Source organism: Poecilia latipinna, unplaced genomic scaffold (genome assembly GCF_001443285.1).
Source record: "Poecilia latipinna isolate Pla-1442-1.1 unplaced genomic scaffold, P_latipinna-1.0 Scaffold2001, whole genome shotgun sequence".
Taxonomy (NCBI): domain Eukaryota; kingdom Metazoa; phylum Chordata; class Actinopteri; order Cyprinodontiformes; family Poeciliidae; genus Poecilia; species Poecilia latipinna.
The window spans coordinates 58,923-86,330 of NW_015114617.1; the positions used below are offsets into that span (position 1 = coordinate 58,923).

The window sequence follows — 27,408 nt, forward strand, 5'->3', positions numbered from 1 at the left end:
TCACCAACTAGTGGATGAAAAGGGAAGCAGCAGGCAAATAGAAAATCCCCACAAAGAGCCAAATCCTTGTTCCCAACCTAGATATACTAGCTGGGCTCTATAAAGACAAACAGTAGCTGAAGATGCAGATCAGATCACAGCATAAATATTAAGATACATAAAGTGTGAAACACAAACCTCTTTAAACCAAGAAATTAACCAAATGTATGATTCCAATATCAGTTTCTGACATTATCAGGACATTTTGTTGCTCAATACAGACACAGACACACCTCATGTTGCAAATAAAACATTTATTAAATGAGGCACTTAAAGTTACATCGACAGTTTGAGCAGAGAGCTTCCAGGATTAATTTATTGAACACATTCTGATGCAGAAACCAGGACAACGTTCAGCCTGAAACATTTTCAGCAGTCGTTTGTCGTTGACGGAAAGGCAGGCAGTCTTGTGATTTTATCAAGTGGACGTAAAACGAGTGTCGCAAAAGTTGACTTTACTGGGATGTTTTTAAACCAGCACACTGCTTATTATTAGTATTATTATTATTAAGATATTTGGCTTTTTGTTGTTTAGCTGTTTATTTATTTGCTTACTTTTGGTTTTCCCCCAGCAGACATTTCATATTTTCATCCCCAACTTCTTCAGGCACAAAATGGAGTTGTTTCTCATGAGATGTTTCTGGATTCACCCTTTAACAACTCCTTTCAAAGTAATTTTCTACAATCTATTTGTAGTCCACCAAATGTGTAATTTTATGACTGCAATAAATAATGTCTACAAGAGGGATGCCACTAGTTTTAGTTTAATGCGACGTGATATTTTCATATATTTCTTTACAGTCAATTGGTCCATAGGGAACTTAAACCAAAAGTAACTAAAGATTATTTGGTGTAGAACAAAGGGTTTAATGAAAATGACATTTCTAAAACGATACATACATTTCTTTTTTTACTTATGAATGGTGAATGAAAAATTTAATCAAGTGAGAACATGGCAACGTGTAGTTATGATTATGGGAATATTGGCCCAAAGCCTTTCTGAAAGGAAATGTTTTCCAACTAATTTCACGATTTTTGGGAAATTTTTGTTCCCTTACAATATCCTGGATGTAAAAAACTAAACATTAATATGGCCTCTTTGACAAAGTACCATATTATTTTAAGGTTAATGGTGCTTTAAGGTTTGTTCAAAGTGTTTCATTTTCATTCTGACATGAACATTGAAACAAAATGTCAGCAGTAGAAAGACAGACATTACAGTAGGTACTTCACAGAGTTAAAATGTTAAACAGCCAATGAACCGTTTATACCAAATGGAAGCACAAAGGAGAAATATATTTACACGAGCTGTACATACGTTTTAAAACAGATCCCAAAAAGCTTCATAAAAAAAAAAAATTAAAAAAAAACCATTATCTCATCCCCACAGAACATCAGCTGGTGAAAATACACATTTTAATCATTTAACACAACAATGAGGTTAGTTTTGTTATTGCTTGTTTGGGAGGAAAAACTTTCATTTCCAGTTAAAGTGCTTTCTTTTAGTAAAATGACTAAACTCATTTAACCCATGACAGTCATCGAGGACGAACATGTTATGGTTAATGCTGTTAAGAGTGTAATAAAATATGATACAGTCCCTTAAAATGACACATAGACGTCATACTTACTGACACAAGTCGTTCCAGGTAGTCCTTGAAAGGTCCAGTGTGCTGCAATAAGTGCAAAACAGTGAATTATGGGAAAATAAGAGCTGAACATTTAGATGGCGCATGCCCCCTTCCTTGTCCCGTGCTATGTCCCATGATGCTACATGCAAGCTAGCGTGTAGCATGTAGCATGCGACATAGCATGTAGCATCATGCGTTTGTGCATAACGGAGCCTTTAAACACAGTACTGCGATTCAGTAATACACACAACAAACTCAAAGAGTTTTCTTGGTACTGTTCGTCCCTTTCTCTTGTGTAGAAATACTTCATCTCCGAGAGAAGAATGGACAAACACCACATTTTAACAGAGCGGCCTCGTACATTACATCACATATTATTTAAATTGTGTTTATAAAACACATTTAAATCCTGCTGTAAGCTTGTACTAGTCAGGCGTCCTCCGTCTAAGGCTTGTTTATTGTTTACAGGCTTGTCGTTCTGAGGAAATGCTGTGGTGCTCAGGTGCTTCCTGCCTTGTGGTCCACATGTTGGTGTGTAGAAGGTGAATACTGGCTGTGTGTGGGGGAGGGTGCAATGTCGTATAGCAGCATACAATTCCTCTCCTTCTCCTCATCTCTCTGCCATTTCCTCCCACAGCTTCCTGTTTTGCGCTTCATACGTTGCTGATGCGAACGCTCAGTGGGCTGCTGTCTCTTACGCGCCCCCGCTCCCGCTTCTTTTCTTTCCCCTTGTAGTTCTCCTCCAGTATGAGCCTCTCCCGGCTCACGTCGTCTTCTCTGGCGCCGTTTTGGCGCGTCTCCGTTCTGTCGTTCGGTGACGACGGCTGCTTGCGGAAGGGAGACGTCTTGGTTTTTGCCACTTTGTCGAAGAAGGCAAAGTCGGCCACGTATTTCCCCGACGGGGAGAGGGAGACGACGGGCGGGAACTCGTAGCCCCAGAGGATCTCGTCCGGAAGGTACGACGTTCGGACCTGGCAGGTGGCGGACGTGGGTTCGACCGTGGCGCTCATGATCACCAGCAGTTCAAAGTCGGCCAGTTCAGGGTCTGCCCAGCCTCCGCCTGGTGGACGAAAAAATACATAAAACACAAAAACATGACTCACAAGTGCTCTTAAATAGATTGTATAAATGAAATTATAAAGTTTAAGTAATTCAATTTAAAGACTTATACAACACACGCAGTGGCTATGGCTACAGCTAATGACAACGCAGAAATATTATGTTGTAGCTGTGTTGTGAGCTACGTAACCCAATCTGCTGACTTCACCTTTGACCAGTGTCCACATAAAGCAACATAAAGTCGTTGCTAAAGGATTGGTTGTTCACAAAGTGCTGCATCTAAGCATACTGGTGAAAAGTTCAGTGGAAGAAAAAAATGCAGTCGAAAAAAAGAAATGCACAAGCAACAAAGACAACCAAATATAAGGCCTTCCAACCATTTAGTTATAGCCAAGAATACATATTTTTTTATTCTTCTGAAGAAAACTGTGAAGCATATATCTTAGTTGCATAAAACTTTTTCAATTTTTTTCTATTTCTTCTCCCCTCTTTTCCCAGCATCCTTTTCTTCCTGACTCTCCATCCTGTCGAAAGCCAACTGTGCCACGTTAAATCACTACAAAAGCCCCAAAATTATTATTTATGCATGTGGAATTTTTCCCAAAAATGCGGAAACTATTGTTTTTTTCTTTTAATTTTAAGTTTTCATAATTATTTCTACTTCGTGGTCTTGCCGCTGGATAGTCTTAATGTGCTGCATCTCTCTACCTTGCAAAGCTAAATCACACAACAAGGCAATAAATGTCACAAGATAATTAGGATGCAGGTAAGTTTCTGTTCAAGGTAACCAATCAGACATTAGCATTTAATTGGTGATTTACAGCAGAAATTTAAATTATTCTTAAGCAGCAATTTCAGTTATGCCATTAGCCTGCATACAGGAAGCAAAACACTGATTTAAAAAAATGCATGACTTGATTTGAACTTTGATTACATTTCATAATTGAATTATCTAACTGAAACCTATATATTTATTTGATATATATGTTTTCAGTGTGAAGTTCATCGTTAGCATTATGAAGTAGCAATATAATGCTCTAAGAAGGGAAGCTAAAATATTCAAATCATGGAAAGAAATAAATAGAAGAAGAAAGAAGAAAACAAAATTCAGAAACAATCATGTCTTTAAATAATAATAACACTTATTTTTTAATATTATGTGCAGGAAGTCATGGGTGGGACCCGATTTAAATTCATCTAGTCTCAACCAGAGGAGGTTGTGAGCTGACCTGGGTCAACATGACACACTCCTTTTCTCTAAATCACCAAACCATGAAGCTTCTCTTTAACCGCCTGACGGGGAGGAAAGTGCTTTCCCGCTCCCGTTATGACACTTTTCCAACGAAAAATAAAATTGTAATTTGTCACATGTGTGGAGTTTTTGACTACCATTTGGTGACTATTTATTCAAAATACGCAGAATGTGGAAACTTTGAGTGGCGTTACCCCCCTCAACATCCCCAGAGGACAGATCAGCAGACGTACGCAGTCAGGCAGGCGAACACCTGCATCCCCGGGGTTTCTCAGACTGCAGACTCCCTCATCTGTGAAAACAAGGCTTACTCCCAACACAGACCAAATATCACTCCCGCCAGTGCAAAACACCGTGTTTCGCAACCCCTCTGTCACCACTGTGACACATTTATCAAGGGATTCTCTGCCTTTTTTGTGAGCTGCTTCCATTCATTTACAGATCTTACAAACATACCAGGTTAGAGTCCACGTCCTGCTGGCCGTCACTGTGTGTTAATGGGAAATACCCTCTGCGATTTTCAGACCATTTACCAGAATATTAAAACTGAAAACTCGGCTTTGAAAAGACACAGAGTTGAAATCAAATCTGTTCGTCACCAGGTAGAAACAGGAGCAATTTGTGAATGTGCAGAATCCATGATCCACTGTAACATCATCTGCAGGTGTAATGTATGTAATATTAGCCAACAAATGGCTAAAAGTTTAATACTCTATTTTTATGCGCATGGCTTGAAGAACAGTGCATTTTGTCCTTTTATATGTGGGTTTTGGCTTACAATTTACCCTGTAAGGTAAAAGTCTCACATAAACAGAGACTGTACTGGCTGCTGCAGTTTCCTGACTAAATGTGAGAGTTAGGAAGCAGCAAATGAACTAAGACGAAAGACTAAGTTTTGTCTTTACTTGATCAAATGGACAGATAAATTATCAGTGAGTCATATCAAAACAGAGTGTACACACGCTAACGTCCACCTGGCACTTCAGCAAACTCAGCATAAAATCATTATCAGCAAGAGTGAGATACTTCAACACCGAAGACAGTAACAAGCTGCTTCCATCCAAATGTCTTGCAGGTTTTGAGCGAACTTTTAAAATGTTGCAAAAGAAAGAAAATGCAGATTTTCATCTACTGGTTTGTTGCGAATCAATCAAAGTCTAATATTCTCAGATATTGACTCTGCAAACGGCAGCAATAAGATGAAGAGGCTGCAAACCAGCAAAAACCAAACAACTCAGAAAAATAAAAAGCTCACTGGAGCTGGAGATTTGGACGTTGAAAGTTTTTCGAGTTTCATGCCTCTGGTAAGGCACAGACCCGCCAGAGCTGATTTGACAAATCACCTCAAGCGCACTTAAACCCACTTTTGCAAAACTGAGGAAGTTATTTAGATAACTTTCTAAAGCGTTAACTACAAATAGTAGGTAAAGGAGGTAAATATGAGGAAACAAATGCTTCTGGATAATCTACAGAGAATCCAAGTCTGCCTAGCGGGCGGAAAAGCACCAAATATGCTCAGTGGGTTCTCTTGCAGCTTCCAGTGCCGAGAGCTCCGAGCTGCTGTAAGTGGATCTGCATGTCAGCGCCCCAGACTGTACAGTATTGTGCTCTAATGAGGGGTGTCTCGAGCGGGCTCTCTCACACACATTCCAGCCAGAAAGAGGAAAAAAAAAAGAAAAAAAAAAAACTCTCCTCCAGTGCCAAACAAACCCAACTGTGGACGGCTCGACACGGCCAAGAGCGCAGCACGTGACAGCGAATACCAGCACACCTACGTACGCATACATGCGCATTGTACCTACACGTTTTGTCAATTACCATAACTCGACGGTAAATGTAAAATTCCAATCACTTCACTCGCCGCGGACACGTGGGAGACGGTTAAGAAGCGATAATGAGACGCTTGTTCTCGTGCGGACTCGTAATAACTTTCAGAAAGCTTCCATGTTGCAGCTCAACACGTTTGGCGCGACTCGTTCAGAGCTACCGACACGACGACGTCATGAGAGCTGTGACGTACCCTTTGCTGCCCAGGCTCTGAGGGGGCTGTTCTCGTCGATGATGTGGTAGAACGTCAGGGGTATGATGAGGAAGGGGCTGTCGCTGGACGTGTCCACCTGGAAGGGCACGTTGCGCTGGTCCAGCCGCACCGTTTCACCCTCCTTGGTCAGAGACGTTTGGAGCAGCTTCCCCGTCACCTGGGAGCCAAGATGTAGTCAGTAACTGCAGCCAAAGAAGCTGGAAAGACATCTTGTCACCAGACGGCTCCCGGTTTAATATTTACATTGGCCCTCAACAAGTAACGGCCCTCGAGGAAACCATTAACAATGTGCTCGATTAGTAGTCGCTACACTGGCTCCCTGTAGCTCACAGAATACACTTTAAAAAGACCTCTCTGGTTCTGGTTCTGGTTCTGCTCTGCATCCCCAGAACCAGAACCAAACATGGAGAAGCAGCATTCACCTTCTGTGCACCACAAATCTGGAGCAAACTTCCTGAAACCTGCAAAACAGCTGAAACACTGAGTTCCTTTACATGTAGACTAAAAACCCAGAGTAACTTTTGAAACCTAATCATGAAACATTAATCAATAATCTGATGTGCAAAATGTAATGTTGTTGAATGTGTGTTCTATGACTTTGTATTTTTGTGTTTTTGTGAGGTAAAACACTTTGAAACGCCTTGTTGCTGAAAGGTGCTATGGAAATAAACTTTGATTGATTGATTGATTGATTGATTGATTGATTGATTGATTGATTGATTGATTGATTGATTCATCTCTGTTTCCAACAAGCAAACAGTCGAGACATATAGAAAGAAACTTTGCGGTTTTTGCTTCAACATGTAAATCTTTTCAAACTATTGTACACATGGAGTCGTCATAATCAACCAGAGGAAACCAGAATGTGCCTAAATGCTGCATAGCACATCTCCAAAAAAAAAAAAAACACACTTCCACCCAATCATTTGCACTTTCAGTTCCTCATCCAACTATGAACAGCTTCTTGATCTAAGTCGGTCTTAAACGGGCCTCTTGGGATTTGAAAGTGATTTTCATTTCGGGCCTGGCTGTGGCAGAATGCACTGATAAAACTACCCGTCAACAAACTGCTGAAATCTTTTAGTTTTCTCTAAGTTTGATTAGTACTTCTTAAAACGTAGCAACGTTTAAGATCTTCTCACATTGGTGTAATGAACTGAATTGATTTTGACTGATTGAATAATATTTAAGCATACAACTAACAGATTGTATGCTTGTATAAAACCCTCGTCATGTTAAATTAAATTAAGGTAGTTAAATTAAGACTGAGACCGTCTGAGTGTTTGACTGCAAAATGTTAGATTGTGGCAAAAGTGGGAAACCTAATTCTAAATCTAACCACTGGAGGTTTGTGCATGCCTTAAAACATTTAGGAAACTGAATTTTCATCACAGATAATAAGGAGGGCGCTTTGTTTTCAATGAAGCCAAGGAGACAACAACATCCTACTATCATCATCCCACAACATGACTAATCTCATGCCGTGACGCGAGTCTGATATGAGGGGGCTAATAAAGGGCTTTTAGGGGGATCCCAAAACGCCAACACACATTCACACTCTTCCCGGCTGCGAATCTGTTCACCTCGTCTTCTATTTTTAAAATGTTTTTGTTTTGTTCTATTTTATTTTGCTTCATTTCGAGGGCGGCGCGCGCGGGGGCGGGGAGTTTTACGTTCTAAATCAAGCCTAACATGCATCCGTTAGAGTTTGAAAGCTCTAACATTGTTTTAGTACCATTATTTGAATTTACATGAACTATAATCCACTATATCAACTTCTTAAATCGTTGCACATTTACTGCAAACAGGATGTCCCTCATGACTAAAGCCTAACTGGCAAAGAAAACAGTACAAAGAGTAATTTGCACTAGTGAAAATTTGAGAAGTTTGATCAAAATTCATCCAAAACAGAGAAACAGTTCAATAGATGTTCCCAGAATCGTATCTGGAAGCGGCTCAAGAATCAGCACTAGTGTTTGACGCAGCGTAAAAACATCTGCACAGGCTGGCGTGTGATGTCAGCTTAATGCAAGCAAATATTTTTCAAAGTGACATATTACCTGACATCCCAGCAGCAGGCTTTTGCGCATGTTGGCCACTCGGATCATCAGGCAGGGCCGGCCCTCGTGAAACGACACAACGGCGTGTTGACTGAACTTCACCGTCTCGCCTCTCTTCTTGGGACGAGCAACCTGACGGAGAAAGAGAGGAAATCTGAGATTAGGATGGATCCCCGTTACTAAAATGTTGCATCGAAAATACTGTACGTCAGCCATTAAAAGCGTAACCTTTAAATTCTGAGGACATGAGAGAGTAAAAGTAAATTGTTTCAAATACAATCAACAGCGGAAACACTTTTTTTTTTTCTTTTCAGATTGGACTGATAATAATCCACAACCAAAAATTACTAATAAATGACACTGATAACTTTTCATGATGACGGTTCGTTATTCTGCTTCTAGTAGATCAGAGTGATAACAGCAACCCACATGCAAGTTTTCTGCATAAGCAACTCAAACACAAAGATAAGGAATAGGAAAGACTTGTGCAGCACATGAACAACAGCTAAAAATAAATATACATGGCGTTTGCTAAAATTGTACACATATTACGTGACATTTACAACTTAACTAAGAAGCAAACATGTTAGAAATAAACTTTGATAAAGCTCCCTTTGATTTTATTTCACCTTTCTGTTTTTTAGAAGAACTCTGTCGTCATCCAACACACAGCCCACTTTAGGTGACCTCACAGATTTTCTGACACTTATTTCTGGGTTTTGACTAGGACATTGTAGCCGTAATCCTGCTATCACCATCTTTCACTGTCGTCACAATGAAATATAGTCAAGAAACTGCTTAATATCGCTAAACAATTAATTGGCTATACCAGCATTTTTCCTGTTACATTTATTATTATATTCAAAAATGGAAAAAAAAAAAATGGGGAAAAACAGTTACTTTTGCAAGAAAGGTCCCAGTGATGAAAATCTCCATCACCATGGTGATGACCAGCTGAACAATGAGGAGGACTATAGCTACGGGACACTCCTCTGTTATGCACCGGAAGCCATAGCCAATCGTGGTCTGCGATTCCAGGGAGAAGAGGAAGGCTCCGGTCAACGTCTTCACCTCCATCACACACGGCGTGTGATTGGACGGCGGGTCGAACTCTGAAGGCGGGAAACAAGGAGCACAAGATCAATCTGGAGCGTGCCAAGTACCACAGAAGAGTTTACTGCCTTTGTCTGTATCGTACAAAACAATTTTAAGTGTCAGGCATGGCTGCGTGAGTGTCGTGATGCGTACCGAGCAGGTCTCCGTGCACAAGGGCCACCAGGTACCAAAGCACCCCAAACAGGAACCACGTCCCAGCGAAAGTAGCAGAGAAAAAAAAGAACTTGTAGCGCCACTGCATGTCCAGGAACGTCGTCCAGAGGTCACGGAGGTACAGGGCCCCTCTGCCGCTGACGTGCTCGATGCGGACGTTGCTCCGTCCATCTTTGGAGAGGACTCTGCGTCTCCTGCGCAGCGCGTTTGGCCCTCCCGTTTCCCCCCCGCCGGCGGCAGGGGCCCCGCTTCCCCCCGTGGAGCTCAACAGGGGCTTGCTGATGTCCGTCTGCGTCTGGGAATGGCACACTTTCTGCGGGGAGGAGCCTTCGGAGGACGGGGGAGTGGCTGAAGTCATGGCTGGCACTGGACAGACAGAGGGGACACGACTTGTTCAGGAAGGGGGGAAAAAATGTGGAAAATGGGCTTAAAGTGACCAGCGAAGGAGGATGGTGTGGAAAAACTGCAGAGGTATGCTGAGAACAATAAAGTTGAACGACAGAAGAGTTCAAGTAAAAAGGTTCAAGGAAAAAATAGTACTGTTCATATGAATGGGGAGATGACCTAGTGGAACATCTAACTTGAAAAATAGAACAGAAGAAAAGGATCAGATGTACATTTCAGGGTGACAGTGTTGTGGTCCGCCATTCAAAGCTCTTCTTTTCTCTTCCTGCCTTTTCAAAAGAAGTGCCAGGTTCTCCATCTGTGAAAAATCGAGCTAATCTACTCGGTTTGCACAAAAATAGCTAAATCAACTAGAGGAGATCCTGTTACTGTTAAAATCAATGTCACACTTTCCCATCTGTACACTGGTATTTTGGGATTCAAACAAATTCCTAGGACAATCTACTAAAATTAAAGTTCAAAATATACCTGAAACTAACTGCCTGATTGGTCGGTCGGTCGGTCGGTTGGTTGGTTGATTGGTTGGTTGGTTGGTTGGTTGGTTGGTTGATGTATGTCACAGTGAGTAAAGTTAGGACTAAACTTAAATCGTTCTTTTCAGGGTGTGTTCAATTTTTATTGCTAAAGATGTCATAATATGTTTCCAAGTTTTGACCTGTTTACTGGTCAAGGCCTTTATAAATTATACACATGACGAACTCCTAATAAATGTTGTTTGTGTACAGTTCGTGAACAGGAGACTTGCAGCCATAATTTGCCGACTTGATTTCTGAATTTTATGCTTTGTTGAGTTCAACTAGCAAACTTTATCATCAACTTTGCACATTCTTTCTTGGTCTAACGGGTTTAGGTTTCCTGAATAGAGTTATTTACAATTTACAATAAATTGAGACTGAATCAACTATTGGACATTTCCTGTAGAAATAAAGGCAGGCTAGTTATTTAGTTTTTTGTAGGTCATGTCTTCAAACGATTAATTCAAACTTCACTGAAATCTGTTCTGTAAATTATCTGTTCTGCATATTATCAATGACCAGAAGAGCGCTAACATGCTAGCTTTGGACCTAGCATTCAGCAAACGTTTCCACATGAAGACTTCATCAGCAGAATGAGATCTCATTACCCAACATTATTCATTACTAAGCTCCACTAACGCTCATAGTGGAATCTTGCAGCTACTTTTTCCTTTTAATCTGTCATTTTCGTCCAAGTTGATGTTGTCATCACTGCGCTGGAGTCGCCTGTTCTGCCCTGAAATATGAGTCTCTCGTCTGGCTGACCTAAAACTACGCCATCGTCACTTGTACGCTGAAAATGATGACACGCCGCGATGACACCCCGAAGCCCTGGTATAAGTGGATTGCAAAGTATCAATAGTTTATTAAGCGAGTGAGAGATCCCTCACCCCTGGGTGCCACGAGCGCTTATCGCCGCTTGACTTTCCCTTTGTAAGCTTTTAACAATCTTACTTCTCATCTGGACTACAGTTTGTCTTTCTCCACATCATCCTTTTTTGTTCCTTTCCTTTCTGCCCATTCTTTGCTCATTGTTTGGCCAAGCTACACCCCTCCCCCCTTCCAGAGAAATTGTCTTTGCTTTCTGGAGCAAATAAAACAAAACCCAAAACAGCACGGCCAAAACAAAAGCCTAAAAACCAGAGCGATCTGATACACTCTGTCCTTTCCTGTCCTGTTTGACCCTTGTCTCGCCTCCCTCTGTGTTGGAGCTCACACAGAGTGAATGAATAGAGAGCTGTGTTGAGCTCTGTGCTATGAATACTAAGACGCGAAGGGGGGGGAGGAAGAGAGCGAGAGGGCGGGCGGGAGGCGTGGTCAGGAGCACGGGCATGTGATTGGACTTGGGCCACGCCAGCTGAACTCTGAACCCGACAATGCTCCTGCCTACACATACAGTAAACATATGAACATGTAGACCGTCTGAGCAGCTATAACTTGTACAACACCATTTAGTGTCCAAAGGGTTGCTTACTTTGCAGACATAAAACCTCTAACCTTACATTACAATTCCAAAAGATATATACAATACGTCCTAAAGAATTCACTTTTAAAAGTATTAACATTCAGAGTTAAAAATCAACAATAGGATGCTCTTTGCATATCCGATAGCGTCACATCATCTGGGACAGCTTTTAAGAAGCGTGTTCATTGACCTTCATTCTTCATTAGTGAGGTCAGACACTGATGTTGGGAGAAGACCTTTCCAATAGTGCCCATTGTTATTGAGGTGGAAGTCAGGACTGTCACTTCCTTCCCCACTAGATTTGCTTGTCCATTTCTTTATTGACCGTGGAGATGTTAAAATTGTTCAAAATGTGTTTGCATGTTGACTCATTAAGAGTTAATTTTTTTATTTTTTACTGAAAATAATTCACTGCGACAAGTAATCCATGATCATAATGGCAGGCCACCACTGTTTTGTCACTTCAGAGAACATGTCTCTGCTGCTCTAGACTATAGTCGCAGTGTCCTGTTGAACTAATGTAAAATAAATTAAGTTTGGAGGTTGGTGTGAATCCACAATAAAACTCTGATATGGACCGAAATGAACTCTGAACTGTCCAGAAACACAGGTCTCGGTTTGGTTCAAGTGAACTCTGATGCAGCTTGAATGCGTATGTGAATGGCAAGCAGACCGAAACAGGAAACACACTCGGGGCATTCTGGGTAAATACAACCTAAACAAATGCTAGTGGGAGAAATGTCTCATAGTCTTTTACCAAATGCAAAAGAGAAATCTAAAATGTGACGCTAATCCACTTTTGCTTACATTTTGCAAAGAGGGAAGCTGTGCTCAGTTTCTTCTTCGGGGGTTTTTGAGTCGATTCCTTCAGTAGTTCTTGGTGCAGCGCCACCACAGTTGAGGAGGTGAACAGGATATTGGGACTTTGGCCCCCAATCGAAACGAGTCTGCCGGACTATCAGGTGTGAAAACACTTTTAGTTTAGCTGCCTATTCATAGTCTACCTCAGGTTCATTTTTTGTGGCATTTTTCTGTCTTCATCTTACTGTCATTTGCTCCCTGGTTTATTCAGGACTTTTCCCCAGTGCATTAGTTTCATATGCTGCCATCATTTGTTTCATATTTGTTCATTTCCTCTACTGTGTGAAACCTCCCCAATTTAAATACTCCTTGATTCTGTCACTCCATTGTCAGATCCTCTGTTGCCCTCTCCACAGGGAGGGCAATTAGTTCGATTTCATTTTAAATTAAATTAATTATTACAACTTTATCCCTGCCTGGTGTGACCTTCAGCTTTCCTAATGCTCGCTCACAAAAGCTTGAGGACAATTCAATTCTGTTGGCAGCTGGGATTCGTAGATGTTTTATATTTTCATTTATAAAAACAAAATATTAAAAATTGCCATGTTCTCCACCTCACAGGTATGTAATATTTTTATTGACCTATAGCGTAAAATGCATTGAATAATGAAACTTATGTGCATTCTGTTTATGCATCCCACAGACGCAGCGACACACTCTGTCTCACCACTGACTCTGAGCCCTTGGTGTCACATTTCGTGGCCCTGAGCTTCCCTGTGGTTTATTTTTCAACATGTAAAGTGATGACCCATATTGCCTCTTAATAACTGGATCACCCAACCAAGCAATTGTTTGGTTCCTGTTGGATAAAAGGAAACGGAAAGCAATTCAATAGCCCTCCGGACCTTGATGTTGGTGTTCCTGGGGGTAATAAATATTAACCATTTAAATTATTTGTACTTAGATCCAGCAACAATATTAACTATTTTTTTTAAAAAAGGATTTTGATTATAATTTCATTGTAGGTTTTGGTTTCTTCAACTGTTATCCTCTTCCATCATGTGCAGCGTAACCCTCAACCTACCAATTCAAAACAAAATATTTGTATATTTTAAGTTATGAACTTTAACCAATAATCTAAGTTTAAATCCAGGCTCAACTATAACTGAGCTTCTGCATCATTAGCACGTCACTATCAATGAAAAGTGGATTTTTTTTTTGCTGTTTTATTCAGGAAAATGTTCACATTTTACATGATTTTTCTGTTCATGAAGTCAATTTTAACAACCAATGGGAATTTATTGAATGCATTAAAGCTGCTATAGTGACATAATTTCAGCGATAAAAAGGTTTAATTATGATGTACGTAGATAATACGTTTGCAAACTGCAAACTGACTTGTGGACTAAGGAGAGCGCAGAACACTTACTGTAGATATTAATTTGCTCCAAACTGCTTTGTTGTTTTGTGCTGGTATATTTTCAATGAATGTCACTTTTTACTTATTTGTTCATCTTTGTTTAAACTGAAAAGCGTAATGGAAATGGAAATGTAGTGGCGTGACGTGAACTTCCATCGTAGTTCTGGGGACTTTGGGCTTCATCTCTGTTTGCTGCATTTTAATAATTTCATCTTCTTCAGCTCTCATCTCATGCATCTCCTCTTCCCTCTCCTGTAATTAGTTCCAGCTGTTCCTAATCCCCTTGATTACCTGCATATTTCATGTTCTCACCTGTATCTTTGTCCCATGCTGATTTCTTACATCTATCCCTCGTTCTGCCCATCTATAACTAAACATCTTTGTTCTCAGATCGACTTCCTGTGGAGGTTTATGCCACTTTGCTGCACTGAAATGTTCAAACGCTGACATGACTTGTGCATATTTTACAAGTGATCATTAAAAAAAGATAAGGCAAGTCAGAGTTAAATCATAATTATTTGATTCCCCGTTTAAAAGCAGCTAAACTTGGAGGAAAGTATATGAATTTGTGAGAGTATTTGATTATGTGCTCTGACGTCCATTATTATGGAATGATGAAGCAGGACTGTTTTCACTTTTTCAAAAAAAAAAAAAAGGATTTACTGATAAATATTGAAGTATGCAACACCGATAAATGTAACATCCTTAACACTGACTCTTGTCTTTTCATTAGCTTTTCTGGATAAGGATGTAGATTATAGAACAAGTTAGCACATATTGTTAAATTTATATCTTAGAGAAATGAACTTAATGTAGGTTTATGCATCTCTTAGTTTTTAAAGGGAGAGGATTAATAAATCTAGGGGGCAAAATCACAGCAGCCCTCTTTAGTTTGATTCAATCGCAACTGAACTCTGATGCGGTCCAAAAAAAAAAATCAAATCAAACTCTAGGTCTCAGTTCGGTTGAAATGCGTACGTGAACACCGAGTGGACCGGAGACACATACGAGAGCAGGAAGTAGACGATACCGCAGGGCATTCTGGGTAAATACAACCAAAACAAATGCAGGAGTCTTACTGCGAAAGAGAAAAATGGTTTGAGGTCTTTCGCCGAGGACAAAAGAGAAATCCTACAACTTCTGAAATCTGATGCAACTCCACCATTTATTTATTTATTTATTTATTTATTTATTTATTTAACTTTTGTCTGAAAAAGGAAGTTGTGCCGATGTCTTCTTCTGAGGTTTTCTTGTCGCTTCCTTCAGTGGTTTTTGGTGCAGCGCCACCGTAGGCGAGAGAGCAAACAGGTTTTCATCTTTTTACACAGAGCAGCGTGAGAGGGGACCGCACGTATCAAATGTTACAACTTTGCTCCCCAACCGAACCGAGTCTACCGCGCCACCAAGCATGAAAACACCACTAAAAGGTCAGTGAAAATGAAAAAAAAAAAAAAAAAAAGCTAAACTATGTGCTTTTTGGGGGATTTCTGCAGCCAAAGTAAAAACCTTTACACTTTTTCTGATGCTGTGACTTTGATGAATTTCCACAATCGCTCTAAACTTCTTTTTTTTTTTCACCCCCCAGAGAATGACAACAGTCAAGGTTGTGATCTCTTCCGCCCCGTCCGGCCCATGCAGCCCTCGTCTTCCCTCTGTCCCGTGTGCACAAGAATCCTTTGTTTTCGACGAGATGAAAGGGACAAAAGCCACTATTGAAGAATACGACTGGCTGGGCGAGTAAGTGAAAGAGAGCAAGTTAGACGGGGGGTCAAAGAGGACCAGAACCGAGCGCAGGGGTGTTTGCTGGTGTATCTGATTCTGTGTGAGCATGCAGTGCTTTACACGCACAGACAGAAGAATTAGTTCAGAAGGAAGATTTGAGAGAGAGAGAGAGAGAGAGAAACGCAGCGTCAGGTGACAAAACAGGAGGGAATAAAAAGAGCGGGAAAAGATGGTGAAGGAAAAACAGAAAAAAAAGGGGGGGGGGTATGTGGAGTGACGGTGGGGGTGACAAAAAGCTTGACATTAGTATTCCAGAGGAGAAAGTAAATCCATTCCACTCTGTCCAGCGTCCGCACCCCTGCAGCCAGTGCACAGCTCTGAAAGGAACTCCAGCTGAATGGCTTGGACAACTGTCCCGCGCCACAGCAGCCTCTGTGGCCGGCCTGAATGGACGGCCCCAAACATTAAGGCACACCGTGCCAAGACGGCATCTGGTGGGCCAACTCAAGACAGCGGAGAGACAAAACTTCATTCAGCCGCCGCCGAGGCGCAGCAAAATGAGCTGCCGTCGAGTCAGCAGCGCTTTATTTTCGAGAAAACGATTAAAGGCAATCTGATTAGGACAGAACGTCTCCTTCTGCACGTCAAAGCGCTCTGTGGCTGAAACGCAGATCTGCAGATGCAGCAAGTTTCTGCACAGATAAATGTCACGCGGCTCCTGTGAGCTGATGTGCTTGCAGATGTATTTTCACCACTGCGATTACTTGAGATTTACCACGAACTTCAGTGTATTTTATCAGGATTTTGTGCGATAGATGAACACAAATGACTTCATGTAATCGCAAAGGAGCAAAACCACGACTTGGATTTCAACAAGCTTCACAAATTCATCTCTGAGAAGTGCGGTGCGTGGTTTGCTAGAGAACACTAATGAACCGTCGGCATCGTTCAGCTCACTTCGATTCAAGTTGCATCCAAAGACACTTTCACTGACCCCTCAAAGTGAAACTGAATGTCGTCGTAACTCGTTTGATTGAAGAGTTATTGCAGACGGTGATGGATGTGTGGGCAGGAGAGACCTCCTGTAGCAGTCTTCTTCGCAACGACTTTGAACAAGCCTCTGACTGAAGACACTCAACGGCAGTGTCGTGAAGAGGATGCTCAGGGAGGGAGGTGTGGAGAAGTTTGAAATGTCATGCAAAATGTCATGCAGATGTTTTTCTATAACGATGACGGCCGGTCAGAGTTGGATGACGCTAAACTCAGGGTGAGCCTCGCCTTCCAGCTGGGCAGTAACTCTGAACACACAGCCAGAGCTGTAAAGGAATCAGATAGATGAGTTATGAGTCAGAATGGTCCAGTCAAAGTCCAGACTAAGTCTAATCTGGAATCTGTGATTGGAAAATTGATGTTCGAGGACGCTCTTCATCCAGTTTGACCACGTTTGAGCTACGTAGCCGGGAAAAATCATCATCCTCTGGTTGACACGGCACTCTGAAATCCTGCTTCATTTTCCAATATATTCTGTTCTGTTGCTGTCGCGCAAAACCCCGTTTATTTAGAAAGATGCAGATTTGTTTAACGTAGTGTGCGCTACGCTTCACTCATTAGCTGTCCTGCAAAGCAGCTGCTCACACCAACCAATCAAAGACTCCAAAGTTTAACCAAAAGTTTCTTCTACCTTTTTCTCTTTTTTCCCTTCTACGTTTGCTAAATCACCACTTTTAAGGAACCAGTTTGTATCTGACTGTAATCCTGCAAACCCCATTTTTATGTGCGCAGCGTGGCATATTGTGATTGGACGAAATGCAAGAGTTACACTTGAATTTTGTGAACTCCTGAAGATGAGAATATTCCATGAAGATGACATTTGGTTGCCTTTGAACAACTTTACAAAAAAAAAAAGTTGGTGTTTGCTCTAAGTCCACTAAGCTTTTTTTCTAAATGAGCGTAACCAGGGATACGAGTTAGGCCTAGGACTTCAACCCAGAAAACATAAACTACTTATGTTGTGTCATGACCTCTAATATGTGACGTAAAAACAAGAAACTTGATCTAAATTGCGAATAGTGCATTGGGCAGGGGACAAAATCCATCCATGCATCTGTCCAATATTTTTCTTTTTTGCACAGGTTTTATCCTGTTCAGTCATCAGGTCACATAAGGAGCAACCTGGACTGTGCGTCCAGCAAAGCTCCACACTGCAAAAACACAAAATCTTACCAAGTATTTTTAGTCTAGTTTCCAGTGCAAATATCTTTGTACACTTGAAATAAAACTGGAAACTTACAAGCAACTTTTCTGCAAGAAATAAGAACTTGATTTGAGTAAATTACACCTGAATATTGATGATATTGATGAAAAGCACTAGGTTTAAGTGAAATAAGAGGAACTGGTAACTTTTTAATCTATTAAGGAATTAGTTACTAAAATCAAGCTCTTCTTGAGAAAAGTTGCTTGTAAGTTTGTCTTGTTTTATTTCACATGTACTAACATATTTGCACCAGAAACTGGGCCAAAAATACTTGGTAAGATTTTGTGTTTTTAGTGACTTTGATAAGCAAACAACCCTCAGGATTCCTTCATGAGATTTTGACAGCTACTTGAAACGAAATCACTCAATTTCTACATTTTAAAATAAGCTTGCTTCTAAATCTCTTGCATTTGATCTGATTAGGGTTTTTTTTTTGTTGTTGTTTTTTTTTTCCTCCTCTGTTTCCCCTTTTGATTTGAGGAACAAAAAGTGAGCCGCAAAGTAAACAAACAGAAATGGCAGCCGCCGTCCGAACGAGCTCACAGCTGAAGCCGGCGCTTCCTTAAACCGCCGTCTTCGATTTCTCAACCCGTCTGAAGAGTTTCAACACCGCCTGACGTCTGTGAATGGAGGCCAGCTGTTTGCCACATATTCAAGGGCAGCTCTTTTTTTGTTTGTTTGTTTGTTTGTTTGTTGGGGTTTTTTTTTGCAGCATGGATGTAAATCTGTTCTGTTTGCTATGGTAGTGGTGCCGCCCGTCGAATTGAAATCGAAGGCTGCCGGTGCGAAAACGTGATCGAACCTTTTAAAACTGATTTAAGATTTGACTGCCACACTGTCAGCTTCTGGAGATGACTTGAATGTTTGTTTGTTTTTGTTTTTTTGCACTAGACTAAAAGCTATAATAGGTGTTTAACTGAAAGTTTGGTTTAAAACTGGCTTTTTTAAGTTTATATTGATTCTTTAGTGTTCGACTTCTTCCCACATATAAATTATGATTTAAAAACAACACTCAGTTGCTCTAAATTAGAGAAGTAAACCTCTGCTGGTGTTGCTCGGTACTCGCATGCCTCTACACAGCAAACACAGCAGGTGCAGTAAGAACGAGCTGCAGAGTTTAAATTCTGTCTTAACACAATATCACAACACCTAAAGTCTTCCAAATAGCATTTGAGTAAACACAGCATCAAGTTTTGCACTAATTGTTTAATTTTAGTGAATAAAGGTGTAAAAACTGTATGGTTTTTTTTTTTGTTGTTTTTTTTTTTTACTTCAACAAGGCAAAAACAATACAAAACTCATTGAAATATAAATTTTGAAATATTTTCTTACCTTTCTGTTGACTTGCTATGGATGTTTGCTTTGAGTGCAGCTTGGACAGCTTCACCGTCCAGCAAACATGCAAAAAAAAAAAAAAAAAAAAAACGACTGAGATGTATTTTGCTTGTATGTATGACTTAGAAAAAAAACAATAAAAAATTGCTGCAAAACTTCAGGGTCTCGACCGGGTTGCACTTGTTGACGGTTCACACATGTTTTAAACGTCACTTTTCACCGTTGCATTGCATTGTTTGCTCTGGCGACGCTACGTCGAAGTCATCCTGTGCATCTGAGAAAACAAAAAAAATTTTGGGAAAAAAAAAAGGGGCTAAAGGAAAAATTTCTCAGCAAATAAAAAAAAAAAAAACTTGAACCCGGTCAGACCTGGTTGACGATTACCCAGCAGCTAGTCAGTGTCTCCCTGCGCACTGGCACTGGCAGCACCGGTTCCGGCTCACTGTTACTGGATCATTATGTAATCGGATGAGGACAGTTTGCACTTTTTCTTCTTGCTTGCGAAGCAGGGAGAGCGAGAGAGCGCGCCCTGTGTGTCCACTCAGGGAGACCTTAAAAAAGCCCGGGCAGTCCACTCCTCCGAGGACCCCTCACACACACACACACACACACACATCGACATCACACCAGGCATACCCCTGCTACATAAGCCCAAAAGCGTTCAGATGGCCACTGTTTTGTGTTTTGTTTTATTGTGTTTTTTTTTTTTTTGCGACATTTTTAATTCATTAATTCAACTCTCCTCCTACCCTCCCTCCCAGCCGCTCTCCCTCACTGTACGCGGTAAATGGGCCTCTTTGTTGGACGAGCCTCCTCCGCTGTTTCAGCCTTTGTCAACTTTCTCGTTGCAAAACGTTTGATGGGTCTAAGATACGAGCCTGGAAGTTGTTGCACTGGAACAAAGATATTTACAACCCCCCCCCCCCCCCCCCCAAAAAAAAATGGGGGGTTATGGGGCCTTTTCTTGTTGTGTGCTTGGCATCTTGCGCCTTTGCGTTGGGACAGAGGGCACTGAATGGGTAATGTGGGCGCATCTCTGTGAGGTGGTGCCATGTCCGCCTGCGAGGAGGGGCGCTCGGTAGTGTAAAAGGCGAGTACAAACGATCCTCCTGTTGATGGAGAAAGGGATGAACGGGGCGGAAAAGAAAAAAAAAAATGACCAAAGTAGCAACAACCTCTCTCAGGCTGTGGATGTCGATGTTGTAGTTAGGGGGGAAAAGTGACTTTATTGGAACGAAAATCTTGTGCGGAGTAAAAGAACATTGTGTACTGCTGCACATTTGACCCCCATCAAGTGATATTTGGCTGATTTTTTTAGCTACATTTGTTCACCAGTGTATTATTGTTGCCGTTTAAGATCTGTGATGAGTTGTAAATTTCTCCTGACTTGACAAACTGGCGCAAGTTTCTCAAGTTTCACAAAACCGATTGTTCCAACTTACAAGTTATAGAGCTGCTGTATTTTTATTATTATTATTTTTTTTTAAGTTGACTACAAATAAAGAAAATCTGCCAACTGTTTGGTAGGTCGATTTTTACTAATTTAGAGATAATAACTGATTGAACTTGTGTAGCTGAACAGTTGCAGTTTAGCTGAAAGGATGAGTTTTCTGCAACCTTTGCATCGGATGAGTAGAGCTGGAACAGTGACTGAACTGGTTAGGTTACTTATTTAAAGACCAAAATTTGAAATGAATTGAAAAATATCAACACATTTTCAAAGATGTTTTATCAAATTTTTAGAAGTGCAAACTGGAGATGGGTGCCACATTTCTGAACAATGGCAGCCCTTACAGGTGTCACTCCTTCTATTTACTCCTTCTACACTTAATCAGTCATTAGGAATCACTAGAGACAGGAACTCTATTGGTAATAAATAATCAGAAATGTTTTTTTTTTTGTTTTTCTATCACATTTTCCCCAGTGATCTGCTTCTGTAAAGAATAACGTGTGACATTTGGTTTGTGATCCACTGCTGGACTCTATCTAATCTATAAAATCTGCAAAAATCAAGTGAAAACATTTGGAAAAGTTGCAAGACCTGCTTTTAGATTAGAGACAAAGCTGTTGAACACACTTCTATTGTTACTGACAAAAGAAACAGATATTCTTGATCACTGAGGGACGAACCAAACCATCATCCTTCTTGACACTTGGCCACCAAAGTGGCTGCAGCTAGCTTTGCTTGCAGGCAAACAGATGCACAACTTTTAAAGTGCATACTGTACTGTGGTTGCTCTCAGTTTCATCCGCAGCAGAAAAGTATGAACTTTAGACAGGTTGGGCACTTGGTGTGATTATTTCCACATGGCACCGCAGCATAAGCATACCCATTTCTTCTTGGTTAAATCAGAGCATGAGAGTTCCCATAGAAGCAATGATATTTCCAGTTACAGACAGTGATTGAACACAAACTGCGGTTGGTCTGTGCTATTTTCAAATTGTGAAAATAGCACAATTTGAGTCGCCCTCATCTCTCATTTGGTTGTGTTTTTAACAAGTATATAAGCAAAAATGACATTTAAACAGCTTCACGTGGATATTAACGTCCTGCACTGGTGTGACAAATTTCTATCATTCAGGGGGAGCCTTGGTTCTAACTGTACCTACATGTCCAACTCAAGGCCCACAGATCCTAGATAATATAGATAATAAAGATAATATACCGGCCCTTTAAGGACATTAATCAAGTATGAGTTTGACACCCCTGTGCTAAAAAGACTGATACTTTTATTAGCAACATTATTCATATGCTGTACAAGAAGCAGCTTTATGCATCTACCAGACAAACCGGAATGAAAGTTCCCACGTGGTGCATGAACCACCATTGACACTCTGCACCAGAAACACTGCGCAATATTTTCCTCCAAAAGGAGAAAGCACCCAGTTTGTGTTTCTACTTGGCGCCTCTGCGAGCGTTGGGGCTCCCCTGGTTAAAACCTCATTCAGGTCATGACGTCTGCTCAAGGTTCGAGAGAGTGGCGACAGACGTCTCTTTGAAGTTACCCTCTTTTTTTTTTTTTTTTTTTTTTTTTTTTTACATTTCAGGGTTTTTATTGGATGATTGAAATCTCAAAAGCTGAACCAAAATATCAATCCCTCCTTGTGGCTCAGTGAGTAACTTTAGCAGCTTTATCAACAGCCTGAGAGCTGATAGCACCTCTGCTTCACTGCACGATGAAACAAAGTTTCACCCTTAAAGTCGCTGAACGCATAATCGAGCACATCACTTTGTAAATTTGATGTTTTGAAACGGTCCACTTCACCACCACAAGTCAGCTAGCAGCGTTGGATCAGTTAGCCGCTATTAGCTTTCGTGGCGAGTAAAATAGGCTCACATGTTTTACATATGGGTTGCGATGTGGAGGCGTGTGCAGTCAACAGGAAGAACCGTCATGAAGGCTTGGAGCTGTTTTGTGGGGAGACTTTCAAGTGTGTTTTCACTCCAGATTTGAACCGTTTAGCAACAGTGCTAATGCTAAAGTTAAATTTGCTAGCAAGTTAAACCGCAAAAGAAAAATGTTGCATTTGAAACATTAGAGGCTTTTTTTTTTGGTTGTGGCACATAATAATATAATCATGAGCAAAAAGTTATATTTTCAAAGAGTTTTGCATTTTTGCAAATAATGTATCAAATGAGCACTTGATGTAATAAGCTATCAAAATTAGTATTTCGCGAAGCTGCAATGGAAACACTGTATTCGCATCACGTGAGTCACACGATCAACAACCAGATGTCTACTGGTGGAAAAGACGAAGAAAACAGCAGGAAGTGGCAGGAGGAAGATGGCGCTGCATGTTTTTTTTTTTTAACGACTTATCACGTGAATAAATTTATTTGCTTTTTTCAACTTTAGCGGAGTATCGACACAAGTTTTGCGCTGAATCGGAAACACAGCTGCTGTGTTGAATGACTGATGAAGAGGATGCTGAGGGTTGCCTGTGATGATCTTTGTTTTTGGAATTAAACTGACTTGAGTTACACTTAATTGAAATATGATTCATGTGGCCTTATGAGGTTTAAAACGTTTTATTGCTTTAGTTACAAACTCGTTCGCATTTTGTGCTTGTTCCCCATTTATTTCACGTAAAATCATCTCAATAAGGGACCAACTTAGTAGAATGAGTACTAATCAGAGATATAAAAAAAAAACGGTCCAAATAAAAACATTGAAATATCGTTTAAAACAAAATATTGAATGTTTATGTATTCTGTTCCCTTTATACATGTTTATTTTTACATCTATGTTAATTTTAACTCAATTTTCTCTTTTGCAAGCAGTTCTTTTAGCATAAATAATCAAGAAAAAGTTTATTTTCTTAACCGTTACCTTGCAAGAAAGAATGAAATCCTAATGCATGAAAAATAACAGCATGCTTCCTGTCAATGAAAAAATAATAATTCTCTTATTTTGCTGAAAGAATGTCACCTTTGACTGAGAATAAGTGACCGCTCTCTGTTTTCTGACCAGAGCTGTAGGATAAACTATGTCACAGATGTCAGCCGTCACTGAACTGAAGTGACCAGAGGAGGAGGAAGACGAGGAGGAGGAGGAGGAGGAGGAGGAAGGAGGGGGAAAAGGAAAGTTTCACACATTAAAAGAAGAGATCGAAAAAAGAAAGAACGGGGGAAAGTAAAGAGTCAGGAAGAGGGCGAACGAACAACAAAAGGGAAGGCTGGGAGGAAGGAAAAAACCAGTCAGCTCATGACTACTCAGAAGACTCTATCCTCCTCCTTCCTCCTTTTTCCACCCCTCTCTTTGTCGTCTTGATGCACATGCTTCCTTCTGCTTGGTTTTTTTAAATGAGCCCATGATGGCGTCGGGTCTAAAATGTTCAAACAGAGACGAGTGTAGAAAATGAGGAACTGAAAGACGACAGCGTTACAGTTACACTCAAGTGTAAGTGTATATATATATATATATATATATATATATATATATATAAATATACTAAAGGATGAAATGATATTTGAATATTGTTTAAGTCCCAGCAGTGATCACCATCCAATAAATATATTTAAACTTCATGTTCATATGATCATCGCTGATCAAACTTATATACAGGCGAACAGGCCTCAGGGGTTTGGGTTAGCTTTATCTGATTAGGGTTTGGGTTAGCTTTAGCTGATTAGGGTTAGGGTTAGCTTTAGCTGATTAGGGTTAGGGTTAGCTTTATCTATCCAAGCTTTATCTGAAAGCTTGGAAATACCATCACTGCGAACAGGTGGGAATAAAAGTGCACAAAGGTTTGCCTGAACATTTTCTTACAAACACATAACATTGTTATCTTATGATACAGTAAAGATTGTCAAGCAAGAAATGCTCAAGCGCATACAAAATGATCGGCTTAGTTTTTTTCAAACACTTATTTCATACTTGATTTCTAGACATTTAAGCATTAATTGAAATATTTGATCTTAAATGGAAGCTGAGAAATTTCACGTTTTGCATATTTCATACATATCAAGTTCCCCCTTTTGGATTCATTTTGCCAAACTGAATTGTGTTTAGAATCTCACAAACACCAAAACATATCTTAAAAGATCTAAAGAGTAAATGTTTACTTCAGAGTTCGTCTTCTTGCTACGGTTAGGCGTATTCCCCATCTATCAGTTTAGTTTTGAAATTTGGCTTGTGCCGTCCAAAATTCACGTTGCTTATTGTAACGGAGAGGCTGTTCATGATTCCAACAATTTCTGAGAATAATCGGACACCGCATGACGATCACTTTACAATTCCCTGACACTTCCTGGTATGTTGTGTATGTAGATGCATGACTTTATGTGTGATACTGTAACATGTTCAAAATTATCTACAGGTGAGCCAGGATTCCACAGACTTCTTTTCTTTTGGTCAATAAAACTCAAAGAACCTAATCCCAACCTTGCCATATGTCCTCCACACAACATTTGGCAGCAGCATGAGTTTCTTTTTCCTGTTGACTTGTCTTGCACCTGTTTTGCAAATAGTTTCGATTTCTCTTCCGATGTGGAAGGTTTTTATGGTTTAAGTGGTTGAATCTTCATTTCTCTGCGTAGCTGTCTTTAATTTAAAACGTTCTCTCGGCTGGTTGATCCGTTCTCAGGTTTATCGTTCGATCGGTTTAGTGAATGCCTCTTCCGTCACAGGAAGCAGTGAAGATCGTGATAAAGATGTTGTTGGTTTGTTGGTTTGTTGTGGTTCTGCTGCGCTTTCTGCCGGAGTTGTTTGAGCTTTTTTTCCCTAATAGATCAACTCTGTCCACAGAACTTTACTTCAGTTTTGTCTTGTCTAAAATGCCATCATGTTTGGCCTAAATCCAGGTAGTAGCATCCTTCCTGTTTCCAGTTCAGTGGATATTGAGCACAGAAACAACCCCTTCAGCTGGCTGCAAGGCAACCAGGCGCTCCAAAAAAAAAAATAAATAAAATAAAAAAGACAATTTTCACTTATCCGTAGGTTTTGACATTGCTAAAAAAAAAAAAAAAAGAAAAAAAGAAAAAAAGAAAACTAAGCATTTCTAAATCCAGGCTGCTCTCAACAAAGTATCCATGGTGAAGGCACAAAGTGTGTGGAGGGATTTTAATTTTAATTTCATTCATTCATTTTGATTTTCAACTAACTCCATCATTGGTCCATGTTTATGATGAGTGATGGGAGAATTAATCAGAACCTCACTGTGGATTCAGTCGGCTTACTCACAACGCCATCTAGCGGTGGTGTTTAAAAACAATGAGAGATGTCAAATCTAATGCTCCATTGTCACACAAAAAGTATATAATTACGTTATTTAATTTTAAAAGAGCAACTGGTTATATTAAACAATTATAACATAAGTTGTGTGACATCTCTTCACATTGATGTCATTTGGCACCATAAAAACAAAAAGTCATTTGATTCGGCTGATAAAATAATACTTCAGCGCATTTTATTTTGGATTGGATATCTGGATTAGTTATTTTATATCTGGATTAGTTATTTTTGGGAAGTTTTTTATTAGTTATTTTAAGTGATGAACATATTACATTTAAAGCATTCAAAGCCATTTGTTTAATGAAAAGAAAAATGATCCTCTAAATCTTTTAAACTTGTGCTTTACATTTACATCCAAGTCAACATGTTTTGATACCACCTGCGTGTTTTTTTCCCTGGATTTTTCTTGTTTTTATTCCCGCCTTTGAGGTTACCTGATTTTCTGAATGTGTTACCAAATTTGACCACCAGAGGTCCCCATTGGATCTTAACGAGCCTAAATGTATAAGTTTCTGTAAAAAACAAAACAAAAAACAGCTTCGGCGTAAGTGAGTAAAGGACGTTCACTGATAGATTTACAAGAAAAAGCATCAGTCAATAATGAGAAAAAATAAATATTTTCCTCTGTTATTAGTATTATTCTTGAGAGAGCCTCTCTTTGTGCTGTTTGTGTTCATGCCTGGTGAGAAATAGAGATGTTGGCACTAGATAATCTTAATAAAACACTTGTGAGAATCTTTCATCATGGAAGCTACAAATAAGCCAAAGCTTTAAAAAGAAAAACCTAATCACATTTGGGTCGTCTTCTTGTACTGAATCACGACCAGCTGCATCGAGACAAGGAATCCTTCTCTCCACATCTCATGACCTGAAACCTGATTTTCTCTTACAGCACGTGAATTAGTAAAAAAAAAAAAAAAAAAAAAAAGATTCAAATAGAAACAAAAGCTGTCCTCAGTTGAACTGGTCAGTGAAAAACCACTCAACACCTGAGACACGCGGCTGGTTTCTGGTACACTCGGGTCATTTCTTCAAGTTCCACTGCCTTAAGAAACAACCTTAATGCACTTTGCCTCTATATGAAATACTAACATAAAAGGAGCACTTATTTGTAATTTCTTAGAAGCAACAATCTGATAAGTGTGGGGTGCCTGTTTAGATTCAGCCTCCCTTCACTCTGACTTGCAGAACCACATGCATAAAATCCAGTGTAGTATTTAGTATTTAACTCGTATTTAAAATGTTATTGCAATACAGACTTCCATCCAATTTGAAATCAGGAAAGCCTTGACATTCTTGTTTGCTAGCCCTCTGAAATTGAGGTTTGTCCAAAAAAAATGGCACAGAATCATTTGAAAAGTTTTTCAGTTCAGCTGCTACTGTTAAACCAACACGTGCATTTTTCT

At 40.1% G+C, this 27,408-nt stretch overlaps 1 protein-coding gene across 3 annotated transcripts; it reads right to left on the reverse strand.

The window, feature by feature from the left end:
• Positions 1-278: 278 nt before the first annotated feature.
• Positions 279-20,253, reverse strand: kcnj10a (potassium inwardly rectifying channel subfamily J member 10a). 3 transcript variants are annotated; one of them, XM_015016261.1, is made up of 7 exons: positions 19,638-20,253; positions 19,266-19,542; positions 9,331-9,717; positions 8,983-9,194; positions 8,083-8,214; positions 6,002-6,179; positions 279-2,730 (listed from the first exon to the last, which is right to left on the reverse strand). In XM_015016261.1, the coding sequence occupies exons 3-7, from the start codon at positions 9,707-9,709 to the stop codon at positions 2,324-2,326; spliced, it is 1,308 nt and encodes a 435-aa protein (XP_014871747.1). In that variant the 5' UTR covers positions 9,710-9,717; positions 19,266-19,542; positions 19,638-20,253; the 3' UTR covers positions 279-2,323. The 3 variants fall into 3 exon arrangements, with proteins under 3 accessions (XP_014871747.1, XP_014871746.1, XP_014871748.1); XM_015016260.1 differs by having other exon boundaries at positions 19,266-20,253; XM_015016262.1 differs by lacking the exons at positions 19,266-19,542; positions 19,638-20,253 and adding an exon at positions 16,674-16,968.
• Between the last annotated feature and the right edge of the window lie 7,155 nt (positions 20,254-27,408).

What these genes read in the sequence shown, in the direction of transcription:
- kcnj10a (XM_015016261.1), bottom strand. Translation starts at nt 9,709, where the DNA reads ATGACTTCAGCCACTCCCCCGTCCTCCGAAGGCTCCTCCCCGCAGAAA. An exon ending in TGTGCACGGAGACCTGCTCG is followed by an intron (nt 9,195 to 9,330) that starts GTACGCATCACG and finishes TCCCGCCTTCAG; the next exon opens with AGTTCGACCCGCCGTCCAAT. An exon ending in GCCTGCTGCTGGGATGTCAG is followed by an intron (nt 6,180 to 8,082) that starts GTAATATGTCAC and finishes CTTGGCTCCCAG; the next exon opens with GTGACGGGGAAGCTGCTCCA.